Source organism: Cyprinus carpio, chromosome A4 (genome assembly GCF_018340385.1).
Source record: "Cyprinus carpio isolate SPL01 chromosome A4, ASM1834038v1, whole genome shotgun sequence".
Classification (NCBI taxonomy): domain Eukaryota; kingdom Metazoa; phylum Chordata; class Actinopteri; order Cypriniformes; family Cyprinidae; genus Cyprinus; species Cyprinus carpio.
The window spans coordinates 11,356,514-11,372,771 of NC_056575.1; the positions used below are offsets into that span (position 1 = coordinate 11,356,514).

Here is a 16,258-nt window from a genome sequence, read left to right on the forward strand (position 1 = left end):
TAGGCTACTATAGAAATTCATTTAAAAAAAGTTAATCTCATATAAATGCATTAAAAAAGGCACACGCTGGCAAGTATACAGAGATGAAAAAGACACCGTGCAAATTACGCATGGGAGTGTCTCTAAATTCAACTTCTGTCCTTTTCTAAAAACTCACCACTTTCTCTAACTCCCTTATTCGTTTTCATTCTGCAATGCAATCTTTTCTGTTCTGTTAGTAAGTTCCAAAATGATCCAAATTCGAGCCTATTCTAAGAAACAGATGACGTTATTTGACAGGGTGCCCAAAATCCTTAATGAGTAACTTAGCAAGAGGAGAAGGCAAATGCTGCCCCAGCTGTTTCCTGTTGAAAATGTCTCTGTAATGTAGATAAATGTGAGGGATTTTCTCTCCAAATCCGTCTCCTGTTCGCTAAATCTCACTTCTCCACAACGAGCCTGCGCAATGGAACAAAGTCGGAATATTGAGATGTGACATTGCCCGCATCTCATCCTCTTTCTTGCTTTTTAATGACTTCAAACAAGTTCATTTTTGCTGGGCTTTTGCTGGAGACCCAAGGGGATGTCTAGCGGACATTTCTTCCAGGGGCATTGGTGTGATGTCTTTAAGGTAACTTAACCTATTTCCTTTCAAAGCAAATAGGCACCATGGACTAACCATTATTGATTTCTCACTGAGGCAATAGCCTATAATATAGATTATAAAGGGACTGAATATTTTAAGACAATTTGCACTCGATTTTAAATAGGATCAATGATCAGTCTGCATCTTTAGGCAATTTGCATGACATTAGACTGTGCATGCAAAAGTATCTCACGTTAAAGATCTGACAGCTGTAATATGGCAAACTTTTGAGACTTACGACATATTGCATGATGTGCATGAGTCATTTCATGATGCACCAGGGAGTTCATTTGCGCAGTGCACAAGTCAACAACTTGTATATCACGACCCTTAAAAGTAAATATTGCTGAGTCGACACGAAAAAGGCTTGGGCAGAAGGTTTTGAAGCATACTTGTGCGTTGTGTGGTTGCGTATTATATTATCTTTATTATGTAAAGTGCTTCCTCTTTTTGGGTTTGGCGGCTTTGCAGCTTTCCAGCTCCACCTCACGTATCTGTAGGTGAACCACAATGCTTTATCCAAGCAACCCAAAATGCATGGTTTACAAAAGCGCTCTTCTTTTACCGGACACTGGGTTCAAGCAGCAGTATCCTATTGGCACGGGCAAGAACTAGGCGCTTCAAAGCGCGCGCTGGAGACATTTCCACGCGCATTTGTGGAGAAGTGCCGCGCAATAACGCGCTCTGGTTTAGCGAGATTGTGTGCGGTGAGAGGAAGGACACTGATTTGTAAAGCCACCACAGAAACGAAGTTCTACATCTGAATGGGAGTAAATATTCAAGTAAATGCACGCGCGCAAAAGTATCCTCGATGTATAGACAGGTGCATTGAACTTTTGATTGCATTTTATAGTTTTTTATTTTTATTTATTTATATATTTATTTTTTGTCATTCTTCTTGTATGCAAGTAGAAGATGTTTTTAAATGTATCCTGAATATCCAGGCACCTGTCTCTGCAGGCTGTTTGATATTCAAAAGAAGAGGTTAGAAACATGAAAAAGTAACATCTGTGCAGACAGACAGATGATAGATAGATAGATAGATAGATAGATAGATAGATAGATAGATATGCATATTATCCTTAGTTATGTTTCAGTGCATAGATGTAATGTATTTCTGGTTTCCTTCTCTTTGGGATGCAGTGTACCATGCGCTGTCTCTCGTGCACCCACACCCTCTCACTGGTGCTGTGCGTCCTCGCGTTGACTCCCGCGACACTGGAGGCGGGGCCGGAGACGCTGTGCGGGGCGGAGCTTGTAGACACGCTGCAGTTTGTGTGTGGAGACAGGGGCTTTTATTTCAGTAAGTGCACATTTTATTTATTCATCAGCTGCTGCTGCTCTCCCTCTCTCTCTCTCTCTCTTCCTCTCTTTCTCTTTCCCCATGTACTAATGCGCCACTCATAAATAAGAAAAGCATCAGTTTTCATGTATTGCTGTCCAATTTTCCAAAATGTTCCCCCCTTTCTGCTTTTGCTTAATTTGTCTCAGTTATATCAGATAGAAAGTTTACAGTCTAAGTAATCTAATCATTCCAAACACTACTTACTTGTCAATGCATGTTTCAGGTCATATTATGCATGATTGATTGATGCATGTTATTCCAAATATAACTGTTTATAAGCTTTGTCAAAATATATGAACTTGCTCTGTCTTTAAAATGAAATCACTTATAGCCTGACATCACAAATCCCTCACTTTCCAAACCTTCCCTTCAATCACACTGGTCTATTCTGGTACCACATGTAACACCCACTTGTCATGATCTAATACATTTTCAAAGGAATTTAAAAATCTCATTAGATATCCTATTTTGTAAAACAGGTTGTGAATGCCGCTTCATGTTAGATTATTGTAAGGTGAGCTCTTGCAATGCCAAAGAGGCAGCTGAATAAATTCTGTGCCTGATGCTCATGTATTACATTCAAAGAAGATCAGCCAGTTGCTTTGCCCCCAAAAATGAGGTTGCTGGAATTTGGCGGACACGAGTAGACAGGGCAAATAAATGTAGCGTACATCCAAGTGAATACGGGGGACTACCCAAAGAAAACCATTTTAAATCCTAGACTTAAATCTCTCTTTTTCCACAAGCCATGAGAACTGCTGAGTCTTGGGATGTCCCAATCAGCAGTAGGAGAGATTCAGGAGTTCTAGACCTTGATGGGACTTGCTTTTTACACTTTGTTCATACATTTTATGGACTCATTTTTTCCTTTTTTGAGCGTGCAATTAATTGAAATTTATTCTGTAATGTTTATTTGTCAGTTTGTTTGACTGGGTGATCTATTTTGCGTACTAATAATGATAATATAAATAGTTTTTCATATTTAAGGTGAAATCAATCAATCAATGGATTCATGTAATTTAGGATTAAAGGGATTTTTCACCCAAAAATGCATGGTTGTACAACTGACATTACTTAAACCACATTTCATTGCAACATGCCGAATAACACATGAGTGCCAAACAACATGGGTGAGTAAATGATAAAAAGCCAGGCAGCTTGAACTCAAACAGCATAACTATTTAGCAATGTCAGTAGTAACTGGATCAAAAAAGTTTCTAATCTTAGACTGTTTGTATTTTCCTGAAAAATCAATTGTCCTGTCTATGACATTCGATTTCAGTGTACCAAATGAGACCAGTTACATCACAATGTGCAGCTATGATGTTTTAAACTTGTGCACATATATTGTTATATGTTTGAATTACCCGATGAGATATTTACAATGTGCAAATGGCTCAAGGAAGTATGAGAGTCTCGGGCCACTGATGATGACATATGAAGTGATTATTTTGACAAGTGGACAGAACCCACTGATTCTGTGGAGACCCATTTTATTCACTTACTTTAAAAGCGAAGCGAGATTGAACTTGAAGTTAGAGTTGACATTTTAAGTTTCCAGTCAACAACATTTGAGCTTTTAGTGGTCACAAAGGAGCTGGCTGGATCGCTCATGGCTGTCAATGGCCATGTGTTTGTTTTGTCAGTACAGAGACCAAAATAAATACGTTTATGCTAATCTGAACTTTCCATGAAATTATTGCATCAGTGTGACAGATTCAGTGAAGAACAAATAGACGATTTTATACAGATCATTTGACTTTGACCTAGTAAGTAGTATAAAACTTAAAGGAATTTCTAACAGTATGTACCCCAACAACCCTGTTTGCTGTTGTTATTCTAAACCTGTGTTTTTGCTTGTTTTGTTGTATAAAAACCTGTGTGGACTGGCCTCAAACACATGTATCCAAATAAACTGAATTCATATATGCGGCAATTAGCATTGTGTTCAGTGCCCATAGCAGTGAAGCCCATCTCGCCAGTGCCCTTACTGCCAGTGGAACTCCACTCAGATTTCATTATCTTGATAGAAAGGCCTACTACTCGGAAAATACTACTCGGTGGAACTTTTTTTTTTATTGAAACAAAATGTTGCTTTTTGAACACAGAGAAGAGGAAGACACAGAAGAAAAAGAAACTGATGGTGCAGTCTTTTTTTTTTCAATTGTTAGCCTGACTTAGAAATCCTCAGTTGTCTCAGTGTCAGTCTCATCCCACACTGTCTTCAGTTCTTAAGGGTTACTGGACAGGAGAGAGGCTCTAAAACAAGTGATGCAGAGCTAGAGCACATCTTTCTGTTTATTACAAAGGTCACCTCGTGTTCAGGGCTTGTTTGTGTTGACACAAAGCTGCCCTTTCCCTCCATGGTTGTGTAGTCTTTTCCAGCAAAGCATCTCTGATGTCTGCCAACAAGCTGAGCATGCACCTCATGATGCATTCCCATTCCCCAGATACAAACACAACGGGAATGAGGAAAGTTTTGGCTCAGTATGCACTGTAAAATCAATTTTGTCCAGACGTGGGTGCAAGTCTCCTCTCACACATTTGGAAGGATGATCTGGCACCTCAGGATGACAGGTGAACCTCTGCTGAAGGTTGCCTCGTTCAGAATTATGTGAATCTTGAAAGGAATTATGTTGCATACAAGTCATTTCTGGACATTCTTACTTTGATTTAGGTGGAATAAAATGTACTTTGTAGACTATTTCATATCGTTTTCAGTTCCTGACAAAGCAGGAAGCTTTTTAGTGCAAATGCAAGACAATTAAGAGCAAATAATACACATTAGGTGTGTAACTGATGCTTTCAGCTGTGTATTTTATCATTCTTGTGCTGCCATGGAGAATTATAGGAAGTATAGTTTGGATGCACAAGCTTGTGGCCTAATACATCAGCTAACTAAATACCATTTCTGGCCAACTTTATTGCTACTCTTCTTCAACAGTGCACAAAATGCCTGTAAAGTAAATTGTACTGCCAACATTTACAATTACAACATGATCAAAACCAAAGAATATTTGTAGATAATTCTTTAATTGACACCAACTCAGCTTAGAAAGTCTGGCTAATCACAACTCTATTATGGTGTTCATGTGCCTTCAAATTGCAAATATGATAATTCCAACATTATTAAGCATTATTGATCAATCAGTGATGAAAGGATGGCAAGTCACCTCCTCTCAGTAGCAAAGGCCACAAAACAGAATCGCAGTTCTGTCACAAAACTCACTGATAGGACTTCTTTTCAATGTCATTTGTCTGGTTTCATTGTGTTTGAAGCAGCTGTAGAGAAGAACACATCAACAGCACACAGTCAGGCTTGGCTCTTGTCCTAGAGCAGCACAGGATTATGGGGGATTACAGGATGATCAGGATGCCCCTTCCCCCTCCCGCCCCGTTGTTCTACTGGACATGAACATCATATTGCAGAGGGCACTGGGTGTTCTGGGCTCAGCACTTTTCTGGTGAAAAGGTGGTGGCTTTTTTTTTATTTTTTTTTACCACAAGGCCTAATATTTAAGCCATGTCAAAAATACTTCTCTCAAACCCAAGACATTCACATGTCTTAATTTGGTGAATCCAACTGAGTTTTACCTGTAGATAATTTGCTCTAAAAGGAAACTTCTTTCATCATATTCCCACCCTCATAATGCTTTGCCCTCACATGACCTTTGGAGAAAAAATGCTATTTCTTTAATATAACGTCAAGTTATAAATCTTAACCCATGTGAAACTTTTAAATAGATACAATAAATCTATCTATCTATCTATCTATCTATCTATCTATCTATCTATCTATCTATCTATCTATCTATCTATCTATCTATCTATCTATCCACATTTAAACAGTCTATTAATTTATAACAGCAAAATGCCCTGGTTAAAACTTTTCAACAGTAAACAGTGTCAAAAAGAACCAGGAGACCAAAAAAAAAGTGGAAGGAAACTTTATCTTACCATAAACTCTTTGTGGTACCATTGATAAAGAGGTAGTTTCCAGAACTATAGCAGCTTTCATAGTCCCCAGTGCACAGTAAACTTCCTGACACTATGCAGGCAGCGTATGGTAGCAGTTCCAAGAACTCCCTGTTCTTTAATAACTTGAGCATGGCTATAAAAGTCAGCTTCTTTCCAGAGGTGTTCCTCATTGGAATGTACATGTTCTGATGTGTGATAATGATTAGTTGGAAGCAAAGGTGTCAACCCAAAGGTGCTAGGACACATTTGTGTGTTAACGTTTGCATTTTTGCAACACTGAAGCATGAGGAATATTGTCCTTAATCACAGAGATGGAGACGTGCTTTGCTCAGGTTTCACAGCACTCTCACAATGTTGTGAATGGTTTGATTGTTTTACTAGAGGAGGAGATGAAAGACTGTCAACTGAGCTGACAGATAATCCATCCCACAATGCAACAATCTTCAATAGATGCATGACCTAATCTGTGGACAATTTATATGGATAATGAAAAAAAAACGTAAGACTGTTACTAATCTGCCTGTCTTACTGATGAAAGAACAAAACATGAAAACAGGCATGCAAAACAGTGTTGGTTCATAGCTGATCTAACAATAATACCTTATTTTAAAATTGCAACTGTGACCTCTTAAAATTCAACACTTCAGATCTCTGAAAAGTCTGCTTTTGTTGTATATTGCATCTCTTAGGTCACCACACAACAGATTTCATGAGGGATCATAAGAGCTATTTTGAAGAAAACAGCAGATCTTAATTTTCATAAGGTTTTTTTTTCTGGATTAGAAAATCATCCAGAAAACATTTTTACCGGCATGTAACAACCAGACTTACTGCAAGATAAATCTTTTTTTTTATGATACTTGGACTGCTTTTTTATGACAAACACAAATAGACCCGAGATTTAGAGAGGAAAATGTGATATTTTTAGTTCATGTCAAAATATATGCTAGTATGCTATATATGTGCATCTATATCTATGCACACTATTTAAATGAAGCAACTTAAAGGCCATCAGAAGTGTCCAAAATGAGTATATGAACAATTCTACCCTTACAGTGTCCTACATAAAACTCTCAATTGTATTTAAAGATAGCAGCGGCCCCTAATCTACCAGAAGTGTTCGGCACCCAAGAGTCATGCAGTCTGCAGGGATGCATGTTTGTCAGAATTAGAGCATCTCTCTTTCCAAAACAATGCTGTCAGAGTGCAGCAAGTGCAAGGCAGAAGTTAATGCATTTTGTCAGCACTGGCAGCATTGTGAGCCAAGGGTTATTAACTCTGAAAAGGAAAGGCATTTCCTCCTTGTAAATGCCATATTAAATTATTATTGTTATTTCATTTGGTAACAGGGAAAAGCCTATCGGAGCTATATTGCCCTAGGTGACTGGCGACTTTTTTTTTAAGGCCACCAGGAGATTGGCGACATTGAGAAAGAAACATTAACTTAGTCAGGTGTCTAAGTGCTACCTTTAACATAAATCCATTTGGGATCAGAAAACCCAAATCCCAAATTCAACATGTGTAAGTAGTACAACCTCGTCGTTAAATGTAATGTCTAGGACATAATAGTGCATTGACCTCATTGACAGCACACAAAATTTATACCCATAAGGCAGTTTCATGTTCTTTCACATGAGTAATTAACACCTAGTTCAGCAGCGGCATTAACAAGCACTTCGGGAAAAGCTCATGGTTCATCCTGATTTTCCAGCAACATCATTCTTCTCAACAGTGGTGATGAGCAGGGTTTTTTCTCCATAGGTTCATTTGACCCCACAAAGGCCGGATTTGGCCTCCCAGACCAGCAGGCTAATTTAAAGAGATCAGGTTTGAAACTGCAAAACGTGATATTCTCAACATTTGGGACAACATGACCTCTATTTAACTGGGGGGGCTTGCCAAGAAGAGTCCGCTCTGTGCAAAGCAATACCCTGTAAATTTCATGCTGAAGAAATTCATGTCATTAACGCGTCCATATATCTGAATAATCACAGCTACGATCTGGCTGCTACACTAAGCTATTATAGTGCTCATGACCGGGCTTTTAGCCACAGGTTACTACCAAAAGTTTTAGAGATTTAGCGTTTCAGAGCGTAACCTTGCAGGTGGTAGTTGTTCCTCATGAGCTGGTGCCTTGCCAAGAATAAAATGGATAAAGGGCTTGAACTCAATGTGATGACAGGGTTTATTTAACATACCCAAGAAAAAAAACTTGAAAAAAATTGCTATTAAGTGCAGGCCTTTCCTCACAGCAGAGATTTAGAAGTGCTTTCACTTTTTGTATGTATATCTTGCCATACTAAAGGTTATTTATTAATGATTTTCTATGCATCCAACAGGCAAACCAACAGGATATGGGCCTAGTTCAAGACGGTCACACAACCGTGGCATTGTGGATGAATGCTGCTTTCAGAGCTGTGAGCTGAGGCGCCTCGAGATGTATTGTGCACCTGTAAAGCCCGGCAAAACTCCACGATCCGTACGAGCGCAACGGCATACAGACAGCCCAAGGACAGCAAAGGTGTGCAGCCACGCTGCTGATGCCAGAACTAACCCTTTGCTTAGCTCCGCCCTCTTGGTTATTGTCATTTGCACCAAAAAAAAAAAATATATATATGTATGTATATATATATATATATATATATATATTTGTCTTTGTCCATAATATTATGACGCAAAATAGAGAGAAAAAAGATTTACGCAAAGATTAGCAAAATAGAAAAAAAAACCACTTCATATATTCTTTCTAGGCTCCTTGTGTCAATATTATAAGTGTCCCAGCAACAACTTTACCATATTTTTGAATAATATTGCGCTAAACACTTTACAAATGCACAGGATTTCTTCCAGTTTGGGTTATAAAGGGGGCAAAAATAGATGGTGGATGGTTGCTAAATTATCTTCGGTCAGTCATGTTTTTTAAAGGCGGGGCTTAGTAATGGTTCTGTTGACTGTTTGACACAATTGTACATTTCTGTAAAACCTTGTGACAGATAAAAATTTATAAATACATAATGGGGGGATCTGAATTTTATTGATTGTGTCATTTGGTTGACAAATCCCACTACAGAAACCTTTACCTGGACAAAGCCACTCTTCCTATAAGGTAACTCTTTCCTCTTTCTAAAATTAAGCATGACTCTTTTTAGCCTCTTACTCTAAAAGTTAAGGACATAGCACATTATATTAAAAGAACACCAAAACAAAAATAAAATTAACCTAACCAAGATAAAGGAAAAGGGCTTCAACTCAACATGATGACAGGTTGTACTTTTAACATACCCCAAGAAAAAAAACTTGAAAAAAATTGCTATTAAGTGCAGGCCTTTCCTCACAGCAGAGATTTAGAAGTGCTTTCACTTTTTGTATGTAAATCTGACCATACTACGGTTAGTTATTAAACGTTTCTTTGCATCCAACAGTCAAACCAACATGGTTCACGGGCCTAGTTCAAGACGGTCAATAGCCGTGGCTTTGTGGAATGAAGGCTGCTTTCAGAGCTGTGAGCTGAGGCGCCTAGAGATGTACTGTCACCCGTTCCAAGCCCGGCAAAACTCCACGATCCGTACGAGCGCAACGGCATACAGACAGCCCAAGGACAGCAAAGGTGTGCAGCCATGCTGCTGATGCCAGAAACTAACCCACAACACGACATAGCCTTGCTTAGCTCCGCCCTCTTGGTTATTTCATTTGCACCAAAAAAAAAAAAAATTTATATATGTATGTATACCATATATATATATTATATTTTGTCTTTGTCCCTAATATTATGACGCAAAATAGAGAGAAAAAAAGATTTACAAAAGACAGCCAGCAAAAATTAAAAAAAAACATCACTTCATTGATATTCTTTCAAGGCTCCTTGTGTCAAATCTTATAAATGTGTCCCGTGAGACACGCAACTCTTACCATATTTTTGAATAATATTGCCGCTAAACACTTTACAAATGCACAGGCCGGGGCGCCTTCTTCTCCAGTTTTTGGGTTAAAAAGGGGGCAAAAAAGATGGTGGATGGTTTCTAAGCTATCTTCGGTCAGTCATCTGAATTTTATTGATTGTGTCCTTGTGACAGATAAAAATTTATAAATACATAATGGGGATCGAAATAATAAAAAACTAAAAATACATACAAATGACATCTAAATCATATTAATTGACTAATTATTACAGCCTTCGATAATTTGGTTGACAAACTTCCCGAAAAAATAACGAATTTTATTGATTGTGTCCCCCTACGAAAATTAACTCTTTCCTCTTTCTAAAAAACACAATCCCTATATAACATGAACAATCTCCAATATCAAAAAATAATCTGAAATAAACATGAATAAACTAAAAGATTAACCAACATCAAAAATAACACATCCTTATATAGGAAGCGCAGTTGGTTCAACATGAAAATGTACTTACTTACCTGAACTATGGCATTCAAACCACATATATGCCCACAAGCCGACTTAGTCGGTGTATGCAGGTGCTGTATGTTGCCCGCATACGCCTCCCAAAACTGGTATACGACACCTGTTGATTTTTGAGCTCCAAAATGAAAAAAATGACCAAATACGTACCATAAACTTTCCATGGTTTAATGACTCTTCCCCTTATGTTCTCAGGTCATCTGAAGATGCGGTGTAGGTATAGCTTTTGTTTGAAAAATTTTTACCAAAATGCACACTTTAGCCCATTATTTCGCTCAAAATCTTGACATCTGCACTAATTCTTCTAGCAAGGAAATACGGATGTCCAAACAAAACATTCTTTTTGGAATATAGCACATAAGTTATAAGGACCACTTTTAAGATACTTATACATCCTTTTTAAAGCTTGAAAGCTCCAGTCAACATTGACTGCAATTTTATGGAAAAAACTGACTGGCACATTATTAAAATTTCTCCTTGTGTGTTCCACTCAAGAAAGAAAGTCATGCGGGCTTGAAACAAGTTAGTAAATGATGACAGAATTTCAATTTTTTGGTGAGCTGTCCATTTACTTCATCTCAGAGCCGAGCAAATAATAATGGTACATTGTGCTACGATACATACGCAAGGAAAAAGCAACTCTTCCCTCACCCCCACTGCCCAAATGTGGGCCATCCTTTTAAGTGCTCTGAGTCGTCCTCTCTCGAAAAAGAAAACCATTAGCAAGTGAACTGCCTAAGTGGTTTTTGTGGTAGACCTGCATGTGCTCTCCACAGACATATTTCTGCACCCATACGTCATGTGCTGGAAGCCGAATCTAAGGTCACCTTAGATGTCTGCACGCTGAGTTTAGAGTTTGGCCCCTCACACCGGCCTTTCTCCTCCATTCCTTGCATGCGGTTTCATTCCCAGTTCGTGAATTACACTTATTAATCTTGCTATGGTGAAACCTTTGATGTGTTGCTTTGACAGTAGATTTCCTCAGCATTATGAAATAACACTCCGTTCACCAAACAGCTGTGTTGTTATGGGCAGCAGCAGCCATTCTGCTCTCATTGGGTCGGCTTTCTGCGTTACTTCTCATCGTCTGAACTGAAACTTACTGCCTTTCTCTTTCTCATTATCAGGAGGTTCATCAGAAGAACTCGAGCAGAGGAAACACAGGGGGAAGAAACTATCGCATTTAGAGGACAGTAAGGCGAATGGCTGAGAGAGACAAGTGAAACTGTTGGACAGCGGGAAACGGGATATAAGAAAGACTGTGGTCTTCCAGAGATGTGCTCCACTGTAAAAAAAAACTAAACAAAACAAAAAACTAAATACTAAAAAAAAATAAAAATATAAAAACCAACAAGATACTGGATACTGTTAAAGCCCCATGTTAAGACAAACAAAATCTGATGATTTCCATACACTGCACCATTCCATACTGGGGGAAAAATCATAAATTAGCTGCTAAAAAAAAGTCAAATGATAACTGTTTATCCTCCTTGTGTGAATGGTTGCACGTAATGGATGCCGAAAGCTTTTTATAGTGGCAAAAACCAAAATTTTTGCAGGCACACGAGAGGCACGAGAAAGGAGTTCGCAGTGAGATCACGGACCGTGTTGACAAGAAAGGCTATCTAGACAGTTTATACCAGATGGAACCCTTGCAAAACTGAACTACGGCTGCACAGAGAGATGACATAAAATACAAATAAATCTTTTCTTATTTGATTCATTGTGCAAGACCAGATCAAGGGGGATTATACAAGAACCTTATGCAGATGTGCTGAGGTGCTCTAGAGAACACATTTAGGATCGATGGAACCTGACCTACATCCTGCAAAACACCTTGTGTGTGTGTGTTTTTTTTTTTTTTAATTGTGTGAGGGATCTTTGCTTCTTTTTTAATCATTTTAACTGCATGGATTACCTTCTTTAGAAAACAGGAGGTGAAAGCCATTCATTCAAACAGTTATCCGCATGCATTTACACCAGTGTATCAGCACGCAAACGAAAGACAGAGGGACGACAGCAGAAACTACAACAGAAGCAAAAAAATCACTAGCAATTGTAACATATAACATCAAGAAGAACATAATCTGGTTTAGCAGCTACTGTTTATCAAATAGGAAGTTGCAGGTTTGCATTTTTACAGCGAAAGAATGGTGACATGACTGCAACTCACTAGCTGTTTTAAAGGGATATTTCGCCCAAAAATGAAAATTGTGGCATTTACTCATTGTACTTTACCTTCTCATGGGTTTATTTAAAATATGACTTCTAATATGTTTCTTCTGGGAAAAATAAAAAAGGCAATTGCAATGTTATTTTGCATAATACAACCGTCATAAGTGATTATTTTAAACTTTAGCACACAATTACCCTTTTTATTTTTTTCTCTGAAGCAGAAATTGGCTTATGTAATTGTAGAGCACCAGTCATTTGGATTAATGTTTCTATTGCATTTATTTTTTGTCCTATTTAAAGCTTTACAGACATGGTAATTGTACAGCAAATACTGGAAACAAATTTCATTCTGAAAAAAAAAAAGGTACCAGAATACAGTTAAATACAGACACAATGTCTGTTTTTGGGTGAACTACCCCTCTACACCCCACTTTAAGCCCCTGGCACAGGGGTTGTGAGGTGTGACCCGGCCGTTTCCACAGTTCCTCTGCATGGTGATTTCCTCTTTTCTGACCCCAATGGATCACGTCAAACCCACACTGTTTACTCTGTATCTATACTCAACCTATATTAACCTTCGCATTCTCTAACCATAATCATAGGTGATGGCATTATATAGCGGAACCATATAAAAGATCAACCCACTGTATAATGGTGCTATTTTGTAGTTTGTTACTTGCAGGGGTTGGCTGAAAACATGAAGCTCATTGTTGGAAGTCTTCCCTTTTGCACAGCCTTGTGGCCACTATTGTAATAATATTCTTTTCGTTTTATTTTTAAGCTATTTCAAAAAGGTTACAGTGTAAACAAGCAAAAGTATTTTTGTGAGATCTGTGAAAAATGCGTAGAAAAAGGGAAAATTGTGGCCCGAGATGGTTAATTGCTTTTTTTGTTTTCTCTACGGTTTTTAAATTATTATTTTTTAAAACAATAACCTCCCAATGCCAAGTACTGAGTACTGTAACCCGCAAATCTCCAATATTACCAAAATGTTGACCATCAAAAAGTAGCTTTTCATGCACACTACATTCATGTAGACATCTTGGTACTGATTCTACAAGTTAGCGTTTTTGTAACTGGCAAGAAAATGGTGCAAAACAGTCTTCAGTGTAATACAGAGATGAGAAAGACAAAGTTACAGTACAATTCCAGTTAGTAACCGTGTAATTTGGCTAACACTGTACGAGTCTATTCAGGACCATTGTTTTTCCTTTTTACTTGCCTATGTTTTTACTTATCGATATGTCTAGGGAGGTTTAATAGGAAAATTGCACCAGGATTAAATAAATTACACCATCAGTGCAATTAAGAAAGGCTATGTTTTAACTAGCAGCACCTTAACATCATCTATAAACAAGATGATACAGATGTTTAACATTTTCAAAAAGGTAACCATCCATTTATGGACAACCTAAATTTGGGTCGTATAGTGTTTGTACTTTTGAACTGGGTTGTATGCGTTTTATATAATCTTCTAAATCTGAATCTCAATCTGAAACAGAACAATGTAGAGTCAAATGCAATAGCCACCCAGAATGGCTATATAATGTGTACAAGTTCGATGTAATAGATCTCCAGCAAAAGGTCCTCACATAATACCAAAGACTTTTTTTGGTTTGTTGGTTATAGCTTTGTGGCAAATATCATGGCCAGCACTAAAGATACTTCTTGAATCTTCAATTAGACACATTAAGGAACACATTTTTACAAACATATTGTGCTTATTTTGAAGTTGTTCTGTTTCCTATTACACTGAATGTAGGATTTAAGGCTGCTGTGGAGATTTGCGGCACTTTGCATGAGTTTGATGGTTTTCATCAGAACATAAATCCAGAGACAGAAACAGCATGGAAGGATTCTGGGCATTGATCATTAAAGCATTCTTTTGATTGTAAGGCTTTCATTAGGCTACTGGTGCTCAATTGCTTTCTGTACAAATATGAAAATACTGACAGATTGTTCACCATTCCTGCTGAATAAACCACTTGTCAATATCTGAAGTCTCACAGAGTGATTATTACAAATAAACTATACGTTTTAGTTACATAACACCCATGAACGAAGATTTGCTGCTTGCTAGCCTGTTTCAGGGGGAGGGGCTTTTTGCTTATTGATGGCATTTGATTGGACAAAAATCTGTTAGTGCAGGATGAGTCATCTATACTTTTAGTTTGTTTACCTAGAAGAAATGACTGTCAACTCAAAGCTAACACACAGACTAAAATCCCCCAAACTTTCATTCTTTCAAGCAGAGAAGCAATGTTCCTGCCCCTTGCAAAGCACCTCGAAAACTAAAAGGTAATGAAAGTACAGCATTTGCCAAACTGTATATTAATGCCCTAAACCTGCACATTCACCTCATGACAAAGTGATACTTCCTAAAATATGACATGTTCCGCCAAGACAAACAAATCAGGCTGTGGCTGTACTGACCAAAAAAAAAAAAAAAAAAAAAAAAAAAACTGCACATTCAGCTTTTTCTAGGAGATACTCAGTGACAGGACAAAGCTCTAATAATCTGTCAGCACTTTTTAATGGATATATAGTGGAACAATCAAGCCTTTTAATAGATAAATTGGCCACCTGGCTTAGGTTCAGCAGACATTATTTGAAATGCGGAGCATGCGGCTGGCAGGCATTGTCTCTATGTTATTTGATTTTTTTTCATCCACTTTTCTTGGTAATACCAATCAATTATTATGCCCAATTAGATAAATTACAGTCTGCAAATTATTCTGGATTCTCAGCAAAACCTGAGAAATCACTAAATAAACTTGGTCGGAAAAAAAAAACATTATATATATTTTATATTTTTATATATATATTTTTCTATAAGTATTTCAAAATAATAATAATAATAATAATAATTTTGCATGAATATTCTTTGGCAGATGTTCTGTAAACATGTTACAATGGTTGACTCTGTCAACAGACTGTGGTCACAGTTATGAATATGGGACTACTTGATATAAACAGCTTGTATTTTATATGTATAATAAGCAAATTGCAGTAATTGTCACACAAAGTGAAGATACGTTTAGAAAGCATGAAGCTTGCAGTGTCAGAACACCAGTCTGTCAGTCAAGTCCGAATCTCCTTTTGTGTTCCCCTAATTACATGTTTGGAACAAAATGACAGTTTTTTTTTTTTTATTTTTTATTTTTTTATGAATTATTATTTTAATAAGGGTCACTATTAAAAAAAATACTTTTTTGGTAGGTCACTTTTGTAAAGAAAAAAAAGAACAAACAAACAGATGATAATGCAATTCCAAACCACACTCCACTAAAACATTCAGTGTACTTTCAGCCGTGTCTTGCAATGTTCCAATGATATTTTATTCTATTATAACAACAGCAATGCACATTTATCACACATATGACACACCAGTACCACCATTCCATATGCCATCTAGCTAATGGTAACCAAGGACAGCTGTTTGAAGGCAGCAGTTTCCCATCTGCTGGTCAGTTTCAGAAGGATTCTAGCTAAAAAGCAAGTTTGTGTTATTTTCCCCAGACTGGGCCTACAGTAGCTCTCTGAGTGCCGAGTGCATCCAAGGACACGGTTCCTGGACCTAACTCTGAAACTGAAGCTTCGAGCCCATTCAACTTACATGTGCTATTGTCTTCTCAATGACCTTGTGGTCTGATTCAGTTCTTTCTACCATTTCCCAACCTTCCCCACAGTAGTTTCAGAAGAAAAAGAATTAATGT

At 37.7% G+C, this 16,258-nt stretch overlaps 1 protein-coding gene across 2 annotated transcripts; it reads left to right on the forward strand.

Annotated features, from left to right (window-relative positions):
• The first annotated feature begins 312 nt into the window (after positions 1-312).
• LOC109077408 (insulin-like growth factor I, juvenile form) lies at positions 313-14,536 on the forward strand. 2 transcript variants are annotated; one of them, XM_042740812.1, is made up of 5 exons: positions 313-610; positions 1,769-1,928; positions 8,288-8,469; positions 9,019-9,054; positions 11,495-14,536. In XM_042740812.1, the coding sequence occupies exons 1-5, from the start codon at positions 563-565 to the stop codon at positions 11,552-11,554; spliced, it is 486 nt and encodes a 161-aa protein (XP_042596746.1). In that variant the 5' UTR covers positions 313-562; the 3' UTR covers positions 11,555-14,536. The 2 variants fall into 2 exon arrangements, with proteins under 2 accessions (XP_042596746.1, XP_042596753.1); XM_042740819.1 differs by lacking the exon at positions 313-610 and adding an exon at positions 1,320-1,448.
• The last annotated feature ends 1,722 nt before the right edge of the window (positions 14,537-16,258 follow it).